The sequence below is a fragment of the Mesoplodon densirostris genome, chromosome 12, assembly GCF_025265405.1.
Source record: "Mesoplodon densirostris isolate mMesDen1 chromosome 12, mMesDen1 primary haplotype, whole genome shotgun sequence".
Lineage (NCBI taxonomy): Eukaryota > Metazoa > Chordata > Mammalia > Artiodactyla > Ziphiidae > Mesoplodon > Mesoplodon densirostris.
In genome coordinates, this window is record NC_082672.1 from 15,719,264 (window position 1) to 15,741,157 (window position 21,894).

General features: G+C 43.7%; 1 protein-coding gene and 1 non-coding gene across 4 annotated transcripts in view; both read right to left on the bottom strand.

Moving 5' to 3' along the window:
* The window catches only part of MTHFD1L (methylenetetrahydrofolate dehydrogenase (NADP+ dependent) 1 like), a 205,301-nt gene that overhangs the window by 173,726 nt on the left and 9,681 nt on the right, over positions 1-21,894 (bottom strand). For all 3 annotated transcript variants that reach the window (XM_060114711.1, XM_060114713.1, XM_060114712.1), the window contains exons 6-8: positions 19,966-20,066; positions 18,411-18,547; positions 4,074-4,185 (exon numbers count right to left, since the gene is read on the bottom strand). In XM_060114711.1, the coding sequence (XP_059970694.1) occupies positions 4,074-4,185; positions 18,411-18,547; positions 19,966-20,066 (350 nt within the window). The remainder of the gene's footprint in view (positions 1-4,073; positions 4,186-18,410; positions 18,548-19,965; positions 20,067-21,894) is intronic.
* Positions 19,075-19,208, bottom strand: LOC132500468 (small nucleolar RNA SNORA70). The gene has a single exon (XR_009534056.1). It is a non-coding gene; the product is annotated as a small nucleolar RNA SNORA70 (small nucleolar RNA).

Below are 21,894 nucleotides of genomic sequence, written 5' to 3' on the forward strand. Positions count from 1 at the left end.
TCCACACTCAGTCTGTGAGTCCAGAAGGGCTCCCATCCCAAACCAAATGGGTCTTTTCACTTCCCACTAACCACTCCCCATTAACTCACAGTTCCTTCCTCCAGGGACAAGTCAGTGAATCACTTTAAAAGATGGCCTTTCATTTATAATTTTTCTTATAATAACCAAACTTGCCACAATCGGAAAATTTAAGGCTAAAGTGTTATAAGACTTTCCCTGGAAATCAGAACAATCCTTTTCTGAAAGGAGCTGTTTTGAGGCCACCCTGGGAAATTTAGCAACTTTGATTAGCCTGAGTCCTGGGATGCAGCCCAGGGCTCCCTGCTGACTTATGTTTGCTTAAAACGATGCTGTGAACTACTCTGACCCATAAAGTTGCTGTTTTGACACTGTTCTCTGGGCCCAAGTATTAAGACCAGTTTCTCCTTTGTCCCATTTGGTACATCAGAAAGTAAGTTTGAATATTAGAGTGCACAGTGGTTTTGCTTAGGATGAATTCTGACCTTTAGCAAGCAGAGCATTACAAAATCACAGCCCAACTTCCTTCAATTGAAATAAATTGTTTTAAAAATAAAATTATTCTTATAGCTAGAAAACTGAACACTGCTATGTCCCTGTTTTCAATCTAAACATTAGACTCATGCCATAGAAGAGTGAACGGATCCAACAAGTTAGGTGTAATTGTTTTCCGAGCACTGCTTCTGGGATATCAGCCATCAAGAAAATCTCTCTGGGGATTAGGTATTCAATAAAATGCCTCTATAGAATTACCTCATCATAAATCACCATATTCTATCTATTTTTACAAGGAGGGGGGAACCCTGCACCATTAAGATGACCATGAAAATTTCATTATAAAGCCCTGCCTTCACCCAATCATAAGTATATTAAAAATTCTTTTTCTCTGAAATTTAAATAAAAGCAACTTTCCTTTTAATAATGCTTGAAAAAGGTCTTCATTTGTTTAAAGTGGAAATTATATATAAAAAGAGGGAAAATGCCTTTCTCCAATTTACTCATAGATTAAATTTTCATGCTAATTAAAATTGCTAAAATTAAAAGTTTTGGACTTCCCTGGCAGCGCAGTAGTTGAGAATCAACCTGCCAATGCGGGGGGCATGGGTTTGAGCCCTGGTCTGGGAAGATCCCACATGCCGTGGAGCAACTAAGCCCATGTGCCACAACTACTGAGCCTGCGCCCCAGAGCCCGAGTGCCGCAACTACTGAGCCCACATGCTGCAAATACTGAAGCCCACATGCCACAACTACTGAAGCCCACATGCCTAGAGCCTGTGCTCCACAACAAGAGAAGCCACCACAATGAGAAGCCCGTGCACCTCAACAAAGAGTAGCCCCTGCTCGCCGCAACTAGAGAAAGCTCGCACTTAGCAATGCAGACCCAACGCAGCGAAAACAAAACAAAACAAAAAAACTTTTGACAATTGAGAAATGTAATGCTATTATAAATAGTACCGACTGGAAAACGTTCATCCATTTAATCAGTGTAGCATTTTTCATCTTTGCCTTTGTGCCGTCAGCCCTGTTTTTAAGTGGGATACAAGTTCAAGGAAATGTCTCTATATCTGCAACTAACTTAAAAGTGCAATCAGGGCTTCCCTGGTGGCGCAGTGGTTGAGAGTCCGCCTGCCGATGCAGGGGATACGGGTTCGTGCCCCGGTCCGGGAAGATCCCACATGCCGCGGAGTGGCTGGGCCCGTGAGCCATGGCCGCTGAGCCTGCGCGTCCAGAGCCTGTGCTCCGCAATGGGAGAGGCCACAACAGTGAGAGGCCCGCGTACCGCAAAAAGTGCAATCAATTAGAGTACAATTCTGAATCCATGTTTATTTACTCAGTATTTACTGACCCCTTCCTACGTGTCCGGCACTGTTCTGGGTACTGGGCATTCAAAAATCAATAAAACCACTACTACTGGACCAGATAAATTGAAAATAAACTAACTGCAATCAGTCTACATACAGAATTGTAAAAACATAATGCTTGGTCTTATTTTTTTCCCTCAAGAGAATTGTTACATCTAAATCTTATGTTTTTAAAATGCCTTTAAAAAATAAAAGTCCTAAAAAGAAACTTATTAGAAATGGGGCACCGTTTCACCAATAAAACATATGGCTCATGGGGATTCCCAAAGAACACTGAAGCAGACTCTCCTATCTCCAGCCAGGATTGTACCAAAATTGTCCTAAACATATAAACTCTAATAAAAAACAGTAAGTAAACATTGTAGCAAGGAAACATTCATTAAAAAAAAAAAGTCATAACTGACTATCCTAGTCCAACTAGGATTCTGAGCAAATCTACAGTGCATTTCCACTATTAATGGGTTAGGCATTGTTTTTTTCAGGAAAAAAAAAGAAGTGATACCCAGAAATTACATATATTTCAAAGAAGTAATTTAGTACATGCCTTCTATTTGTTAAAAAGAGCCATTAATCCCACATTCGTATTATATTGTACCTCAAATTGCTTTATTCATGTGTGTGCTCGTCTGTGAACTGAGTACATGAGCATTTTGGGAAATTCCTGAGCATCTTCCTTTCAAAGCACCTCAAATAACCCCCTAGTCCTTCAGCTCCAAGGGGTTTTTAACCTGATTGGTCGATTCTGGGAGGAGCAACATTTCCCAGAGAGGAAGGTGCATTATTTCTCTTTTTGAAGAAACAGTTAAATGAATTTCAGTAGAGCTTTTAGCATATTACTTTCTTTTCTTTCCATTGTATTTCAATAAACTTAAGTTTAGTGCTTTTTTAATGGAAAAACGTAAAATGGTTATCTCAAGGTGACTGGATCAGAAGTTACATTTATTTTCTCCTTGATACTATTCTCTATTTCACTCTGTGTTCCGGGGCTGCCCAAGTTTCAAGGTCTAGAATTCCAGTGTGGTACCGGTAGAGACCTCAACTCCTTTAGGCCCAAGTTCTGACCACCTTTACGGGAAAAAATCCCATTCTCCTGGACAGTTCAGTACAGCCTCCCCTACCACATGTTGAAATTTGGAGGCCACGGGTAACAAAGAGGGTTCTCTGTCTCCCTCTACAATTGTCCCTTGCATACACATGTCACTCAGGGTCTTGAGGGGGTGGGCTGGGTGTGCTAAAGCTCTCTTAGTTTGAGTGTCTTTCTGTGAATGAGAAAAGGGTGTCCCTACTGGCCCCTGGGCTGAGTGCCCTGGGGCTGGCACAGCTTCAGCTACCCTGAGGGTGACCTGATGTGGTCCAGGACACTCCTGGGTCCCTTGGCAAATACCATCAAATATCAGCACCCATCCTAAGACCTCTTCTGTTTCTAAGGGTGACTTTCACAGTGGTTTGAAGTGACTTTGTGGCTCCAAGGGAGTGCTTGAGGGGGTCACTGCAAAGGGAAATTACAAACACAGGGGAGCTAGTCTCCAGTCCCATCCCTCTGGTAGCTGTGTTTTCATCTGCTTTTACGTGTTGAGGTTCATCTAAGACTGCTTTAGGAGAAAGGATTCAGCTGTTTTTTTTGTTTTTTTGCAGTACGCGGGCCTCTCACTGTTGCGGCCTCTCCCGTTGTGGAGCACAGGCTCCGGACGCGCAGGCTCAGCGGCCATGGCTCACGGGCCCAGCCGCTCCGCGGCATGTGGGATCTTCCCGGACCGGGGCACGAACCTGTGTCCCCTGCATTGGCAGGCGGACTCTCAACCACTGCGCCACCAGGGAAGCCCTCAGCTGTTTTTTGAAAGACTGTGAAAACCACTGTTTCTAGTTTACCTCACACATGTAAATATTTCCTACTTTAGGTCACAACCGACTTGACTGCTTGATGCTAGAGGCCAGCAGGGGACATGCTGATGAAGGGGGAAGAACAGAACGAGGAGGAGGAGGGGCCCTTACTGCAGCTGGCATCTTAGCTGCTCTCTGCCTGGCAATATGGTTCCAGTACCAAGTAATCCAAAAGGCAGGCACATTACCTATGTACGTATGTTGACAGCAACCATCATTTCAGGAACATACTCTTCTGAAGAAGATTAACTTTTCTCATAGCAATCTCACCTATTTTGATCAGTGGCCTGGCACCAATTTGAAGACATTTACCTGATAGAAAGTCATGGGAACAGTTGAGAACAGCAGTTCCTGGTTGAATCCAAGAAAGGGGAATCTCTTCTGGCTTGGGTGAGCCCAAGATCACAATGTCAGCCTCATGAAGCTAGAAAGAAAAAGAAAAACATCACACACATTTTCAACTGTAGCATAAAGACGTGCCGATCAATGCCAAATGCCTTCAATGTGACAGACAACAATCTTCAGAGTTCAGTTCCACACGGATGCACTGACAGAATCACTTTACTATTTACTAATGTAGCTCATATTAGTACAAACCAAATGTGATCATCATATCCTAGAAAAAAAAGGAAGCTTTAAAAATTTCTTCAGGGGGACTTCCCTGGCAGTCCACTGGTTAAAACTCTGCTTCCACTGCAGGGGGCTTGGGTTCAATCCCTGGGATGTGGCATGTGGGGAACTAAGATCCCACATGCCGTATGGCATGGCCACAAAAAGGAGAGAGACAGAGGACAGTTCCATCATTGTGATCTGTATAGCAACAAAGAAAATAAAGTGTTTACTCTTATTAAAAAAAAAATGTCTTCAGGGCAGTCACTTCAGCATGTATACTATGTGTAGTCTTATCATTTACATGTTTTCAACACTAACTGCAATATCAAGAAAAAGGATGGGGCCAAGGAAACTGCACAGATGGGAGGAGGAGACTGCAAGTCGAATGGGGTGGATAGCATCCTGACTCATGCAGCATCCTGACTTAGGGGGGAGATAGTGCTGGTCGCAACGAAGCCACTTGAAGATCTGATCAGTGCAGGGAGGCTTCCGGCCTGTACAACTGCATAATCAAAATTAGACCCATATGGAACTTGTACTAGATCCATGGACAGATTTTCAAGAGCTCAAGCAAGAATCTCATTTTCCTTGAGGTCCTGGTTAGTCTCTTGTCAAACTGTTTGTTTTTTTTTCTTAAAGAAAAAGGAAACAATGCAACCACTACTACAAAAGACATCTGCATGTCTGCCCTGTTTGTATTTTGATAACACAGCACAGGAGGAGCATGTCTGGAAGGATGGTTCTGAAGTAGGGTAAGAGGTTGGCTCTGGCCTCAACAGAAGAATGACCACCTGTCCCAGTACCAACTAAGCAACCAAAGACTTCAAACTGGATCCATATGTGGAGGGAGAGAGCTGAAGAAGGAATCTTAGACCCATGGGGAAAATACCAACAACTGTGCATGTCAGCTCACAAATACATGAGATTGGTGTCATTATACCCATTTAATGGACAAGTAAACTGAGGCTCGAGTGTAAGTACCTCTACGGTATGTCCTGTCTCCCCAGCGAACCCAGCCTTGGAATACTCAATACTCTATGAGGCAGAAAGAGAGGGAAGCTGACAGCCCTCCACTCTGCAGTGCTGATGGCCCCTCCCCCATTGCTTTTTCCACAGACTTCAATGCCCTGCAACTGACTGCAGACTCTTCAGAATCAAACAGACAGGAATGGAAGACAAAACACAAAAACACCCCCAGTGCCACTACCCTCACCCAACCACCCAACAGCCCAGGAAGTGAATGGGCTCCAATGGTCCTCATCCGCTCTCAGCTTGGACAAGCTGATCGCTGAAGATCATGGGGAAGACCAGTCCAGTTCCTCTGCCCGAGTCTGTAACACTGTTTGGGCAAGAGGCTGCATCAGCTGAAGTCTCAGGAATCTTGGGAACAAAAAAGCCAAGATCTAGAGCAGCTCCGAGCTCCCGTGATAGAGGAGAAGCATGGTGAAAATTTAAATGCACAGGTTAACATCCCAGAAACACTTGATCAGCTGGATCATGCAAATAGGGGAGAGCAATTCAGTAAGTACCGCTAATGAGACCCAAAGGTGCTCACTGCTTTTCAGCACCGCCCTTCATTAAGGCACAGGAAGAATCTCTGTGAGTCTGTATTAATCACGTGCAAAAAGAGGTCCCTATTGGAGAAACCACTTTTTTAATGCCCAAGTCACAGTACTGTGAACCCGAATTAAGAGGTTTACAGCCAATATTCCCAGCAATCTAATGCATTAACACCCCCATGGGTTCCGGACAGATAGAGCTGAAAGGCAGCCAGACTTGCAGGTGATGTTATATTTAGGGGAAAAATGTGTTCTTATGGAAAGAGGATTTTAAACATCTGATAAGAAAATACCTGTGTTCTTTTACCACTGCGGACACTCAACCACAGTAAGACTTGAAACACAGACGCTTGGCGTGTGGCAAGTGATCAGCGGATAAGAAACGCCATTTCGCTGCATTTTCCACGCTCGACGGCGGCAAAAACAGAACATGTTAAAACATCTACAAAAAGGAAGTTAATATGTACAAGACTGCAATGTTCATTTTGGAAAAAGCCAAGGATCACAGGTTTAATTGAGTCCCCTAAGAGCACTTAGTTTCCTACATGTGGTGTCTTCGGTACAACCTGTTCTTTTCATTACCGATAAATCTCGGAAATCTCATTCCGACCCCTTAACTGTATACCTAGACTCGGCTCAAAAACGGGCTGTGCTAACAAGCAACTGGGGGGGAGGGCAGTTGATCCCGCAAAGGCCAAAATCTCCTCCCCCAGCCGTGATTGCATCGGAGATGCTAATCTTTCTGGAAAGGAAAAGTGCTAGATGCTTAAATCAATAAATAACCCACGAAGGCCCAGGCGAGGTTTTTAACGAGCTATGATTCAAGGAGAATTATCATCTCACTGGCTGTTTCTACTTTCTTCCTCCCTAATGGGAAGGACCCTGGCCAAAGCCTGGCTTGAAACTTTACTCATAACAAAATATTGCCTTCTCTGCTGAGACTTGAGTGGAAGCAGCTTTCAGCGAACCGCCCACTCCCCAGGCAGAAGACCAAATGTTAAAACAATCGCAAGACACAGGTATGCAGGCATTTAGCGTGGAGCACGTGGGAAGGCGGAGGGTTTCGATACCATGAAAACCACTTTTCTGAAGTCACCGCTTTTTCAGGGAGTGTGGATGGGGGACAGGTCTCAGACTACGGAGGGGGAAATGGAGGACTTGCAGAGCTATAAGGAACCTCACAACTTTGTATTTAGCAAATGAAATGCATTTTAAAGTGGAAACTCCAGAAAGGACAGCCCCACCTTCCTAGTCAGAAGACAGGACTTACGCTATCAACGATTTTGAAAGGGCATATATGAATCTCAGGCATGAGATGTCTATGCCTACAAAAGGTAGGACAGGTTTAAAAAAAGGTTTGGAGCTATGTCCTGAAGCATCGTGATTGAATTACCCGAGACCTATCAAACCTGCTTCTACATCCTTCAAAAGTTATCAACACAAGTCAGAAAATAAAGTTCAAAATGAAGAACAATACCTTAAAAAAAAAAAAAAAGGTACTCAAAGACACGCTTCTCAAATTACAGTGACTGAAGAGAATAAAAGAGATCCAGGATTCTTCAGTGAATATACTCATTCACCTGCCACCTCTCAAGTGCCACCTGGGGCAGACACTGAGGTTGCTGAGGATAGGAATATAAAAATCCCTGCCTACAATATTTGAGAGCTGGGGATCTTCAAGATGGAGGCACAGGGCAAACCACTGGAATACGGAAAAGAAACAATTAAACATTCGATTTCTACTCCTTTTGGTAAAATACTTAAAAACTTTGCTAGTGTTTAACACCCGGCAGTCCCTGTGCGACAGGGACATCCGGCAGCTGTCACACACAGTTAAGTACAGAGAGGGGCCCCGAGGGAGGGAAGGAGGGAGGGAGGGAGGTGACCCGGCCCTCATTCTTTCACTTTCAATGAACTGGGACACTTTGTGGTTAGTGCGAGCCGGGTGAGTGGCTTCACAGATCACATCTTGTTCCGCAGAAGAGTCTTCACAGTGCTCTCCAATGACAGGGCGTGTCTGTGAAATCTCACGTGGCGTGGAGGCCCCGTGGCTATCTCATGGCCAAGTCCTAAAAAGAGTGAAGTGCTTTTCTTTTTTATTAAATGTCACTTTCTTTCAATAAATGCCAAATTCCCGAATTTGCCGGCCTTTTCTTGATAACAGATAAGTAGTTGTCAGACCGGGCTGCTCCGGTTGCCCTCACACCATCAGCTGTGTTTTAGGAAGATTACTCTGGATGCTGGATTGAGAAGGATCGGAGGGGCTGAGAGGGAAAGCATTATACTGCAGCAGGCAGAGGACGGGTCTGGTAGGAAGCTGGATGCCTGGAACTGAGGAAGGTCAGGAGGATGGGGGTGCAGGCTGGGATCTGCCAGCATTATAGATATAGTTAAAACTAGAAGCTTGGACAAGATCCCCGAGGGAAACGGGTAGGATGGGGAGGAAAAAGGTGTTTAGTGCATCCCTTGGGAGCACTCATCTTAAATGACAAAAGACGGGAATAAATGACATGACTCTGGTGTGATCCCAGACACAGGAAGGACTGGGTGTCTTCAAGCAGGCTGCTAAGGGGAAAGGGTGTGGTCAGCCGGTTCCCGTGATGCCCAATGGTTAAGCAAGCTAAAAGTAAAAAAACCTCCGTTTTTGGCAATCAGGAACTCATCAGTGACTTTATTATAGAAACGGGTATTGGCAACCATGCCTGGGTAAACTCTTGCCCTTTGAGTCCAGTGCATTCCCTGCCTATGGAGATTTCACTGAGTCAGAGTTTTTCATGAGCAGAGTCCCTGTTTATCCATAAATGATTCAAACTTAGAATGTCTAACTTTTTATTCGAATTAACTGAATATCTACCAAAGGATTCTTGCTTTGTACCCATGGGTAAATATACATACTTTGCTGCAATATTAAGCATACTATCAAATGAGAACATCAAAATAACTGTGTAAACTCTAAAATAAGAAGGTCAAACCATGTTCATTCAGATGTTGTAATACTTTGGCGAGATAAGAGAATGAGTCTCAGCAAAAGGTACCTCCCCCACTTCAGCAAGTGATCTCATCCCAGAGAATTTTTTTCCTTTCTGGAATTGCCCATGTTTCTTTTCTCCACTCTCATCTGTGATCAGTAGGACATTATTGGCTTTTAAAATTAAGACCTATTTCATAAATCAGAATGACGACAAGCCAAATGGATAATTTGGAGTATGATCACAGCACGTATCTCCCCAATTTTTCCCCCAAAGGTTAATAAATGACCTTCCTTTTTCTAAAACCTTCATGTCTTACTTCATCATTCAACATATTTACTGCTCAACGTATGAGAAGAGTGTATCAAAGATAGTCAGTTGTGTCCCAAATGATACAGAAAAGACAGTTAATCCCTCTTCAAGTTTACTTGATTCTCACATAAATTATGATGGATGATAAAAGGAAAATGCAACCTCAAATCCAGTGATGCATATACTTTGATTCATCAAGAATAATTCCCTTTCTCATACCCTAGGAAGAAATAAACCTAAAAAGTAGGGCTGAGACACACACACACACACACACACAGAGCGTGAGCTCACACCTGTGTGTGTGTGTGTGTGTGTGTCTGTGCGATGAGAGATAATCTAATATGACAAAGACTCAGAACCACGTAGCACAAAAATGTGGAAAAGACCAAGTTATGGTCCCCAGACCCACGAGAAGCGAGCCGCACTTCACAGAGGCAGGACAGCCTTATGATTTACGGTTATGCCGTGTTGAAGTTAAGGTGAACTGATGAGACTGTGGGAAATTCAGCGTTGCGTCGCATTTCCCGCCATACCTGTGCTTTCCAATTCTGAACCCTGGGCTGCACATAGGATTTCTGCATCCCACTTCTCCTGAGTAACTCTCTGGCCTCAGTTGCCTCCTTGGAGAAGTGAAGAAGCTGCACTTGATAGAGAGGAACTGAGGTGCAGAGGGAAGAGCGTGGCAGGTGGGGTTTATAAGACCCGGATTCATATTCAGGCTCTGCTGCTTTTCACTGACAACCAGGGTCAAGGCACCATACATAACACCTTGCTTTCAGGATATAATGCTAGTGAGCGAGTATATGAAAAGACTTTGAAAACGAAATCTGTACACCGAGGTAAGGTGCTTTATCATTATAGATTATGTTAAGACCTACCAACTAGAGAATTCTAATTCTACATCCTTAGGTAGCATTTACACTGGAGAGGAAGGGGTAAAAGATAGAGCCAGGCTCTGCCGATGGTGCGGACAGGCAAGCGGGGATGATCTGTAGGTGGACGGGAGGTGATGTCACTGCCCTGATCTCCGCAGGACACAGCCTAGAGCCCTTCCTTTGTGCAGTACCTGCCTTGAACCATCTGAGACTTCACACGCCCCCTTTGGATCTCACGCCAACTTTCAACAGATTCTCTCAGATCCCTTTCTCAATGCTGCTAAATATAAATGGCCTGATTTGGGGGCTTTTTATAAAGTTCTATTCACCTCCTTCTCTGGTGCTAATAAGCACGACAATGACCAGGCAGAAGCCAGAGTGAGAGGAATGGGAGCTGACATCCAAAGGCATTTTCAGTCCATGAAACATTGAAAAATCTGTCAAAGAAACTCAGGGGGCTACATTATCCAGGTCACTTAATCACACATTACTCAGTAGCCTTGGTATTTGCTTGGCACAAGATCTGTGGTGCCCCGGGGTCGGTGGTATCTTCTCCACCCAGCCACTACAGGGGGGTGGGGTGGGGGGAGGGACTCACATCAATGAGGCTGTACTGAGTGTCCACACACCTGACCAGGGTGTCCCCAACCCTGCCCTCTCAAGAGAGTGGACACATCCGTTCTGAAGAGTGCCCCTGGAGGGGTGGTGAGAAGTCCAGGGCTCAGGGAGCAACTGGCTTCCTTCTCTTAGGAAGATATCTGTGGGACTATTAACTGTGGGAATGAGACCATGGTGAACTCAACCCAAGTCTAACGTCTTGGGCCTTGGTCCCGCTGATGTTCCCCATCCGAGCTGTCAGATACTTTTGGGTTTTAAAGATTAGACTTCAAAGGTCCTTGTAAAGACTGGGTTTTGTGATGACCTGGAGTAAGAGCTGACATGGGATAGTGGCTAAAAGTACTGGCTGTACTGTCACCTCTGTCATTTTTAAATTCTATTCATTCGCACAGTCTCTTTACTTCTCTGAGCCTCAGTTTCCTCATCTATGATATGGGAAGAGTGAGAGTCCTGCCTAATAGGATGCCTGCAGACTCAACGAGATAACACAAGTGCAGGACAGTCCTGGTTCATAGTAACCACTAACTCAGTGATTATCAGCTGTCCTTACTGCTGTGACCATATGTTACTGGGTTAAGTGTAGCCTCTCTGGTGAAAAAGAATGATCATGCTCATCAGAAATCTTGGAGGCCAGAAGGCAGTGGGATGACATATTTAAAGTGCCTGAAGAAAAAAAGATCTGTCAACTGAGAATTCTATATCCAGCAAAACTGTACTTCAAAAAAAAAGGGGGGGGGGGAGAAATGAATACATTTGCATATTAAACAAAGTGGAGGGAGTTCGTTACCGTTAGACCTGCTCTACAAGAAGTGAAAAGACACTAGTCAGTAACTCCAAGCTGTGTGAAGAGATGAAGATCTCCAGAAAAGCCAGTATTCTTGTATTTTTGGTTTGAAACTACACTTATAATTTCCTACATGATTTAAAAGACAAATGCATTAAAAATTATAAATATAAAAAAGAAAAAAAAAAAACTCGTGTAACTTGCCAATCTAGTTCAGTTTAAAAGCTAGGGTTTTCCAGGAATTCCCTGGTGGTCCAGTGGTTAGGACTTGGTGCTTTCACTGCCGTCGGCCTGGGGTTCGATCCCTGGTCAGGGAACTAAGATCCTGTAAGCCACATGGCTTGGCCAAAAAACAAAAGCTAGGGTTTTCTCCACAATCTCTGGAAAATAGATTACTTTTTCAAAATCTCATATGTATAATACACATATATTTAGAATTTTCCAATTCCCTTTTTAAGGCCTTTTGTAAGCCATGCTACGTACCGAATTTAAAGTGGAAATGACTTTGTGATAATTTAGCTTGGCTCAAGAAAACAGCCTACTTTGATCCTTCAAGTGTGAAAGACCTGTATTTTTTCCTTCTTCTTTTAGTGCTAGTTTTGACGATCTCTATGCTCAGGAGAAACAAGATCCTCTGAGACGAACAAAATACAACGGTTCTCTTATTCCGGGGTTATTTCTTATACACGCAGCTGGGATTGACCTGATTCATTGCAGCTGGAGGCCGTTTTGCCATCATCTTCCAGCTGCGCCCGATCGCAGATTCAGAAGAGGCTTTCCAGCCAGTGGAGCAAGTGAGGGCGTGTGAGCACACCCCCGGGGTGCCTGCCAGCCTCTCTTCCCTGGAGAGGGGTACCACTCCACCTCATAAATACTAAATGCAGAACATTTGCTTTTGGTATCAGAGTGAACTCCTTGGGGTGAGGAAGAGGACATCTCCAAATCTAGGCCAATTTTCACAGGGCGGAAGGCCGTCCCCTCCTACAGATGGGCGTCATTCCACTCCAGGGGCCTGGGGAGTTGAGTGAGGGGCCTTCGTTTGGGCGGAGGAAGGAGGGCGATTCCTTATCTGGACCCAAAAACATCACACCCAGTGCTTTGGGGTACCAACAGCAGATGCTCCATAGAGTGTAGCTAATTTGGATCAGTGCCCAGACATTCTTCCCCTCTCCCATGTAAATACAGGATGCATCTCAAAGCAGAATGCATCTTTGCTTTGATGCTGCAAAACAAAGCAGGAAACTTATTCTTAATTTTGAATCGTACACTCAAGAGGGGCATAAACTATCAGAATACAGAAGTCAACTCTCTTTTCTGTACTTCTCTAAAAAGGCAAATCTCAATTCTCATGTTCAGACTCCATGAGATTTTATGCGTAATCAGTATCCAAAGATTATCTTTAGATCTAGGCAGGCTGTTAGAGAAGGGATCCATTTCTATTTAACTAACTCCATGTAACGACTCCTCAAAATCGTAGGAAGGACTACTGTTCCTGGTAAACCACTACTACTACTGGTAAACCAGGAATCCCCAGGAGACGTGATTTGAAGTAGAGCAGCCTGAGTAACACAGGCATCAGGGAAGGAAGAGGTCCATAGCCCTGGAGGTGAGGACCAGAGGGAGAGCCCACACTGGTCAAAGCTGGGCACCCACTCTCTCAGGGACACTGTCTCTTAGTTCTCCTCCAATAAGGAAGCCTGGGTCCTGATTTTTTATTCTCTCCTTACAATGTGATTACCCACTGGCCTTGCCATTTCCACACTGAGGATCAACTGCACATCCGTACGGTGAAACTTGCCAGTGTCCTTCCTGACTCACCATCAGGAACAGCCAAGCCATTACCAGGGATCCTGTGCTAAGCAAACTTACGTGATCACTGAATTCTCACAGCAGCCCCATGAGCCAGGGAGTATCATGATCCCCATTCTCCACATAAGGAGACAGGCTCAGAGAGGTTAAACAACAGGTAAGGCTTGAATCTAGAGCTGTCTCCACCAATGCCTATGTTTTATTGCTTCCCGAGAACACAAATGTTGTCTCTGACTCCAGACCTTCAAAGACAGTTCCGGGCCTCCCTGGTGGCGCAAGTGGTTGAGAGTCCGCCTGCCGATGCAGGGGATGCGGGTTCGTGCCCCGGTCTGGGAGGATCCCATGTGCCGCGGAGCGGCTGGGCCCGTGAGCCATGGCCGCTGAGCCTGCGCGTCCGGAGCCTGTGCTCCGCAGCGGGGGAGGCCACAACAGTGAGAGGCCCGCATACCGCAAAAAAAAAAAAAAAAAAAAAAAAAAAAAAGACAGTTCCTACTGGTTGCAGCAGGCTGCAACTGCTTCAAGGTCATCCCAAATTTGAAAGGCTACATGTAGTTTAGGAGGTGCTGGACAGGACTCCAGTGTTACAGTCACCCCCTGATCCCCAAACCCTCACCCCCCTGGTTTTGAAAATCCCCCTCCAGATGGCCAACAGGGGGGTCTTGTCCCATGTCAGGTACAAATAAGCAGGTAAGAAATGACTTTTCAAAGATAACGTCCTGTGACCTAATAGCTACAACCCTTTGCTTGCTCTTTTCTCTCCCTGATACTTAGTATTGTTGATAATGAAAAGATAAATGGGCCATAATCTTTTTTTTTTTTTTTTTTCTTTTTTCGGTACGCGGGCCTCTTACTGTTGTGGCCTCTCCCGTTGTGGAGCACAGGCTCCGGATGCGCAGGCTGAGCGACCATGGCTCACAGGCCCAGTCGCTCCGCGGCACGTGGGATCTTCCCGGACCGGGGCACGAACCCGCGTCCCCTGCATTGGCAGGTGGACTCTCAACCACTGTGCCACCAGGGAAGCCCCAATGGGCCATAATCTTAAAATGCACTGTTCAGAAGCACTTATAATGCACTATAATCTTAAAATGCATTGTTGATGGAATTAGAAAACAAAAATCCGAATCTGTTGTTAAATTTATACTTTCAAGGATTCTCAGTGAAGGTTTTCCAAGGGTGGACACAGCCTGTCCCATTCAGGTGTCCTAGGACACTAACTTGTGCCTGTGTGTTCTTTGCACCACATTAATTGTCATCACTGTGGTCTGCAGAGGGCGCACTGACCCTCTGAAACCAGGCCCAGCAATGGCCTGTGTTTCAGAAATAAAATATAGGAATATTGAAAAGTCAAATGTCAGGCAGAAGCATGGAGGCATATCAGCGGGAGGTAAGTGACGAGTGAAGTTGGCTGCTAGCACCAAACAATGGAAAGATACAGCCTTTATCCTGTGGTGTGAGGGGAGCCTGTTGTATGTAAGTAAGCCAGATAGAGAGGGCCAAACACCAGAGACCAAATGAACTTTAAAGACAAGCACAGGGAGCCCGGAATCTTTCCCTATTTTTGGCTATAAAGTTGAAGCAATAAAAAGAGTGGGAGCAGAAACGAGCACACCATTGTAAAGCAATTATACTCCAATAAAGATGTTAAAAAAAAAAAAAAAGGGCTTCCCTGGTGGCGCAGTGGTTGCGAGTCCGCCTGCCGATTCAGGGGACACGGGTTCGTGCCCCAGTCCAGGAAGATCCCACATGCCGTGGAGCGGCTGGGTCTGTGAGCCATGGCCGCTAAGCCTGCGCGTCCGGAGCAACGGGAGAGCCCACAGCAGTGAGAGGCCCGCGTACCACAAAAAAAAAAAAAAAAAAAAAAGAGTGGAAGTTGACAGCCTATAAGATTCACAGTGGTGCCACTGTAAGTGCCAGGGACTTAAGAAAACAAAATGTGTGTGCAATGTCAGCTCTTGAAAAGAGCCTTCTTAGACATGCAGGAACCAGAATGCTATTCAATTTCTAGATTCTCTAGAGAATAAAGCCTTGTAATCATCGTTCTCAAAGTTAGGGTGAGTTTTATCCAAAAGAGTCAAGGTGATTTATTTCCATAATAAAAAAAGCACTTTGAAAGATGTCTTTGTTGTTCAAAAATACAGATACAACTAGCAAAAGTATCTGTGACAGCTGTGAAAACACTGAATTGCCAATGAAGGCATTTTTCTCTTTTCGGCACAGCTGTTCAGTTCAGGGCAAGTTTACTGTCCTCTTCTACTAAGCTTCCCAACCTAAAATCCTGGCCTCTCAAGTATGAAACATTGTCCTTGAATAGGCTGCCACCACGTGGTGACCACTAAAAAAGCACATAGGCTTGAGTTTAATTGCAAGACCATGTTGCTGGGCTATTTTAAAACAAGAAGGAATTATGTACATCAGATCCACCTGCCACTGAAAAATTACAAATCTCAGTCAAGAGGCCCGTCTCCCCTGGACAGGACTACAACTTGTTGGTTTCCATCCTCACGTTGCAAAGTGAAGAACATGTATTTTCAGATTTTAGTAATTTACTGTACTTAATGTGCTTTTAATTTAACTTCACTTTGCTTGAAATTTGTGAAATTCATTGTCAGTTTTTGAAATTAAAAACTTTATTAACTATTTCAGACGTGAAAATGTAAAAGAATAACATAACACACCTGGACATCCCGCTCATTGGCTAGTTTAAGGAAAGGCATGACCAACACAAGTGAAGGTCCCCTAGTCTCCTCTTACCTACCTGCACATCTTTGTCCTGTCATGGTTTTCCTGATCTGGTTCAGTTTCCACTCCTTTCTTTATACTTTTACTTTATATGTATGCAGTCCTAAAAATATATACATGGTATTGATTTAAAACCCTATATAAATGGTGTTGGACGAAATACAGCCTTCTGCAACATGCTTCTTTCCAATGAATGCTGTTTTTAAAAATTCTTTCTTGTTGATATTTACAGCTCTAGTTTTCTTCAAAATTGTCTTGTTTTTGTCCTTGTGCTTCCATGTAAATGGAATCAGCTTGTCAACGTCTACACAATAATATTATGTCAGGATTCTGATTCAAATTTATAGACTGATTTGGGGAGAATTAGTATCTTTAAGATGAGCCCTCTTGGGCTTCCCTGGTGGCGCACTGGTTAAGAATCCGCCTGCCAATGCAGGGGATATGGGTTCAAGCCCTGGTCCGGGAAGTTACCACATGCCACGGAGCAATGAAGCCCGTGTGCCACAACTACTGAGCCTGCGCTCTAGAGCCCGCAAGCCACAACTACGGAAGCCCGCGTGCCTAGAGCCCATGCTCCGCAACAAGAGAAGCCACCGCAACGAGAAGCCCACGCACCGCAACAAAGAGTAGCCCCCGCTCTCTGCAACTAGAGGAAGCACGCACGCAGCAAGGAAGACCCAACGCAGCCAAAAATAAATAAATAAATTAATTAATTAATTAATTAAAGATGAGTCTTCTTATCCGTGAATATGGTATCTCTGCTTTTAATTGGGTCTTCTTTTTTTTTTTTTTTTGCTGTACGCGGGCCTCTCACTGTTGTGGCCTCCCCCGTTGCGGAGCACAGGCTCCAGACGCGCAGGCTCAGCGGCCATGGCTCACGGGCCCAGCCGCTCCGCGGCATATGGGATCCTCCCAGACCGGGGCACGAACCCGTATCCCCTGCATCGGCAGGCGGACTCTCAACCACTTGCGCCACCAGGGAGGCCCATAATTGGGTCTTCTTAATGACATTCATCAAAATTATATAATTTCTTTCAAAAGGTCAGAAATAACTTTTGTTAAATATATTCCTAGATACCTTATGTTCTCATTGTTATCATAAATTGTATTTCTTTAAAAAATAATTTTCTAACTGTGGGGGGTAGTGTTTAAAAATGCAATTGATTTTTGCATGTTGGTCTTATATCCAAGAACCCAGATGAACTCTTACTAATTCTGATATTTTAATAGGTTCTTTTGGGCTTTTTATGTAATCATATTACCCAGGATTGATGACAGTCTGGTGTCTTCTTTTCTGATCATTATGAATTTTCTTCCTTTCTTTCTTCATGTTACTGCATTGTCCAGGAATTCCCACACAATGTTGGTTAGTACTAATAACAGGCGCCCTTGTCTTTCCTAATTTAAGAAAATGTTTCTAATATTCACTGTTAAATGAGATTTTTCACTCTAAGTTTTTATAGATGTTTTATCTTGTTAAGGAATTTCCTTAAATTCCTAGTCTAATGTTTTTCTCAGGAAAAAAATCATAATGAATATTAGATTTTATCTAGTGACTTTTCTGCATCTACTATGGTGACGTATAGTTTTTAATCTGAGAATGTGGAGAATTACATTAATACATTTTAACAGATTTTAATGTTAGACCCCCCCTGCAATCCTATGATAGTCCCAATGGGATACCGGATTTGGTTTTCTATTTTGCTAACAATTATTTCATCTATGTTCATAGGTGAAATTGGCCTGTAATTATCCTTTAGCATCTTGTCATTGTCTGCACTGGGCACTCATACAATGACTTAGGAAATGTTCTTTTTCTATTCTCCAGAGAAAATGTTCTTTACTGTGGTAACTCATTTATAAAACGACCTAGTGCCTTTTTTGTTTGCTTGTTTGCTGGGTAGACTGATTCAATGTCTTCAATTATATATAAGACTACTCAATTTTACTTGAATCCATTTTGTAAGTTACAGTTTCTAGGAAAGTTTTCATTCCATACAATTTTTCAAATTTATCAGCAGAAAGTTGATCATATTCTCCTTTTCAAAAAATAATTTTTGCTTCTGTGGTTATGTCCCCTTGCTTGTTCCTAACATTGCTGGTATTCTCTCTTTTTGTCTTAATTAGTTTGGCTAGTGGTGTGTCTATTTTACTAGACTTTTCCAAGAACCATCTTTTGGCTTTGCTGATAATCTCTCATATTACATATTTGTTTTCTATTTCAGTCATCTCTGCTCTTTTGTGTTCATCCTTTGAGATTTTCTGCTGTTCTCTCTCTAACTTTTTATGTTAAACGATCAGCCTATGCATTTCAGTCCTCCTTTTCTAATACAGGCATCGAAGGATATGTTTCCAACATGAAGGATGCTTACCTTGCTTTGAAGCTGAGGTGCTTTCCACTGGGAGCTCATTGTCATGGACCCTTTTCTCTGGAACAGGCATTGCAGGGTGGCTTCCAAAGACCCATGGGCACCTATTACCAAGACTTTCTTTCCATCTAAGGTGACACCTACCCACCAAATGGAAATTCAGTATTATAATCAAAACCTCAAAGTCTTCCTCCCATACAGCTTTAATGTAAGGAAAAATAGCTTTTATTTTAAATTAATTTAATTTTTGGACAGGAAAGCAGTATTTATTGGTGGGCGTGAGTAAGGAGGGGACAGCGCCAGCGCTCTCGTGAGTGAAGGGCTTGCCATGTGTCCAGGGGGCCACGATCCGGGATGTATTCGATCCCACAGCTATCTGGGATGAGCCACTTTTCTACCACCATGTTTTCATATTCATCCGCATTAAACTTAGTAAATCCCCACTTCTTGGAGATGTGAATCTTCTGGCGGCCAGGGAACCTGAACTCGGCCTGTGCAGGGCCTCCATCACATACTCCTTGTTCTGCAGCTTGGTGCGGATGGACATTACGATTTGGCCAGTGTGGACCCAGGCCATTGTGCCCTGGGGCTTTCCAAAGGCACCGCACATACCTGTCTGGAGCCCAGACTGGGGACAGCATGGCAGACATGAATGTCCACTGAAAAGGGCTGTCTCGAAGTCCCTTAGGGCAACCCATACAGGCAAGAGCCTGCACACACTGCCAAGGAGGCTGCTGTGTGCAGCCACTGCACACTGGGCTCCCACGGGGAAAAGAGCAGGGTTGGCTTAATTGGCTGCAAAAATATAGCCTTTTAAAACTTGGCCCTCTGAGCACCAAACCTACAATGACTATAAGCCATAACTTATTCCTTCTTTGCAAACTTTATGGTAGAGTGACCTAGAATCATCATCCTAATTATCCATATGATGGAAAAACACTGTCTATATGGATTATCTCAGAGATTTGAGCTTAATGGCTAATGTCCTAAAGGTATATCTTGAAAGTTAATCTTCTAATAGAACTTTGGTATATATTTTGGAATTTTTGTTCAGTCATTTCATGTTTGGGTGTAGGAGAGGCATTGTCTCCTTTTCACTCAAGCTGGTGTACAGAAAAAATTAAATACTGATTACTGAAAGAGATACTCCTCACTGATAGATCCTAATCTAGGTTTCTATACCCTAAACTATATCTGACAGCTTCTTCATTTAAGTTTTAAATATAAAACTTATCTAGGTTTACATATTGACAGATATGAGAAGTTGAAACTTGAAACATTTTTCACTGTGGTTATTTTGAGGGTTTCCTAAGAGAAACTGAGAAAACACAGGCTAATCATTCATCTTTACCAATTTCTCTTTAAAATGATAATACAGCTAATCTTATTAGAAAAATTTGCCAGTCATTTATATCTCCTAAAAGATGAGAAAAATAAAGCTGACACTGAATATCACTTCTGTGTTTCAGTAAGTATCTTCCAGAAACAAGTCCTTACTAAAAACTCACATAAATAACAAAAAATAGAAAATAGCAACATTTCTGAAGGAGCATCATACCTGACTTTTCAAGAAGTTCAATTACAGCTCTGGCCACAGGTGAAACAAAACACTCATGGGCGTCCCCACGTACCAACTTCCCCAGGTTTACATCCGTTACTCTGAATCCAAAAATAAGAGAACAAGTAAGTCAAGCTTGGCCAAAACTCACTCATCTGTAATTCACATGAATTAATCCCAAATAATATCCAAGTCAATATTTGATATGATGAAATAAAATTTATCTTTTAAGGCAGGACAAGAAAAAATTAAATATAAAATTCTCTCTGCATGGTTGTTTGGGCCTCTTTCCTCCCTCATGTGCAGTGTGTATCTGGGTTAAACATTCAGAGCTCCTCAAAGATGAGAATCCCTGCTTATTTTTTTCCTTCTGACACTTGCGATGTAACTTCTTAAAAGAACAGTGTTCCGGGCTTCCCTGGTGGCGCAGTGGTTGAGAGTCCGCCTGCCGATGCAGGGGACACGGGTTCGTGCCCCACTCCGGGAAGATCCCACATGCCGCGGAGCGGCTGGGCCCGTGAGCCATGGCCGCTGGGCCTGCGCGTCCGGAGCCTGTGCTCCGCAACGGGAGAGGCCACAACAGTGAGAGGCCCGCATACCGCAAAAAAAAAAAAAGAACAGTGTTCTTTCCCAGCTCTGTAGGGGGTCGCGGTGACTTGCTGTTCACTTTGTACATGCTTACCTGGACTATATATCCTTGGTGAACTTTATGTAAAACATCAGTATGTCATTTTGATGTGCAATCCTTTCTCTCAAAAATGTATATGACTGTGCCTTCGACTTCTAACAGGTGGAACAGTTCTCAGAGCTTCCTGAGAATCTGCTTCCTGGGTTATAATCCTTGGTTTGGCTTGAATAAAATTCCCTTTTTTCCTTCTTAACTTGATAGTTAATTGAATTTTCATCGACAGATAGGTAGGATATATTGAATTATTAAATGGAAATGAAAGAGTGGGCAGGAATAGAGGTCATTAGCTTCTAGAGCAGCCCCTCAGGCAACTCCAACGTGGTCCCTGTGAGTCAGGACGACGCTGGGCATTCTGGTTCTGCCTGGACAGCAGGACCGCAGCTGGAGGCCACGTGGGGCTTCACTGCTCAACGTTACGGAGCTCTGTTCAATGGACTACATGGAACAGTGGCCCTGGACATGTGCAATGCCATGGTCCTACAGCCACTTCATCCTGAGGAAATTTACATCTCCATCAATATCAAAGTCCAGAACCAATCCTAGAAATCAGGGGTGACCCAGCAAGACCTGGATTCAAGGTCTGATCCCCACTCGACCTCAGTACTTATCTCCTTAAGGAAATTAAGGGAAAAAATGAGGGACCATGTCCTTTCAATGCCCTCCGCGTTCTTCCTCGGTCAAACCAAGGACAAAATAGTCCCTAACTATTTAGCTTAAATTGACGGTCTCAATACAGGTTAGTAACAAAATGGAGATACTTGGAAAAGTTTTCCTAATTCTCTCTTTTTATGAAAGACTGGAAACTACACCTTGATACCCTGGGATTCTGGATGTTTTCTAATTGACTAGAGCCTCTTCCCCCTTTATGGTTTGTCTGCTATAGGATCGGAGATTTTCATGACAATTTTGTACCCATGTTTGAGTCTGCCCTAAGTCATAATAGAAGGCTAGGATAATGGGGGAACCTGGGTACGCCAGTGAGGCGCTGGTCACTCAATCCAGTCCCTACAAGACTAAGGTTATAAATTTGCTTACGACCCTGGAATGCTAAATATATCACGTTCTTTCTGGCCACGATACAGAAATTTCTTATTTCCATGTAGGAAGATGAGGTTTTTAACTTCCAGGAAACATCATGAACTCCCATATGGATGGTCAGTATTCCCTGTCCCATGAAGCTTACGTCATGACGTGAGTCTAAGACCAATATCAGAGCACTTGATATTCACAGTTTTCCTCTC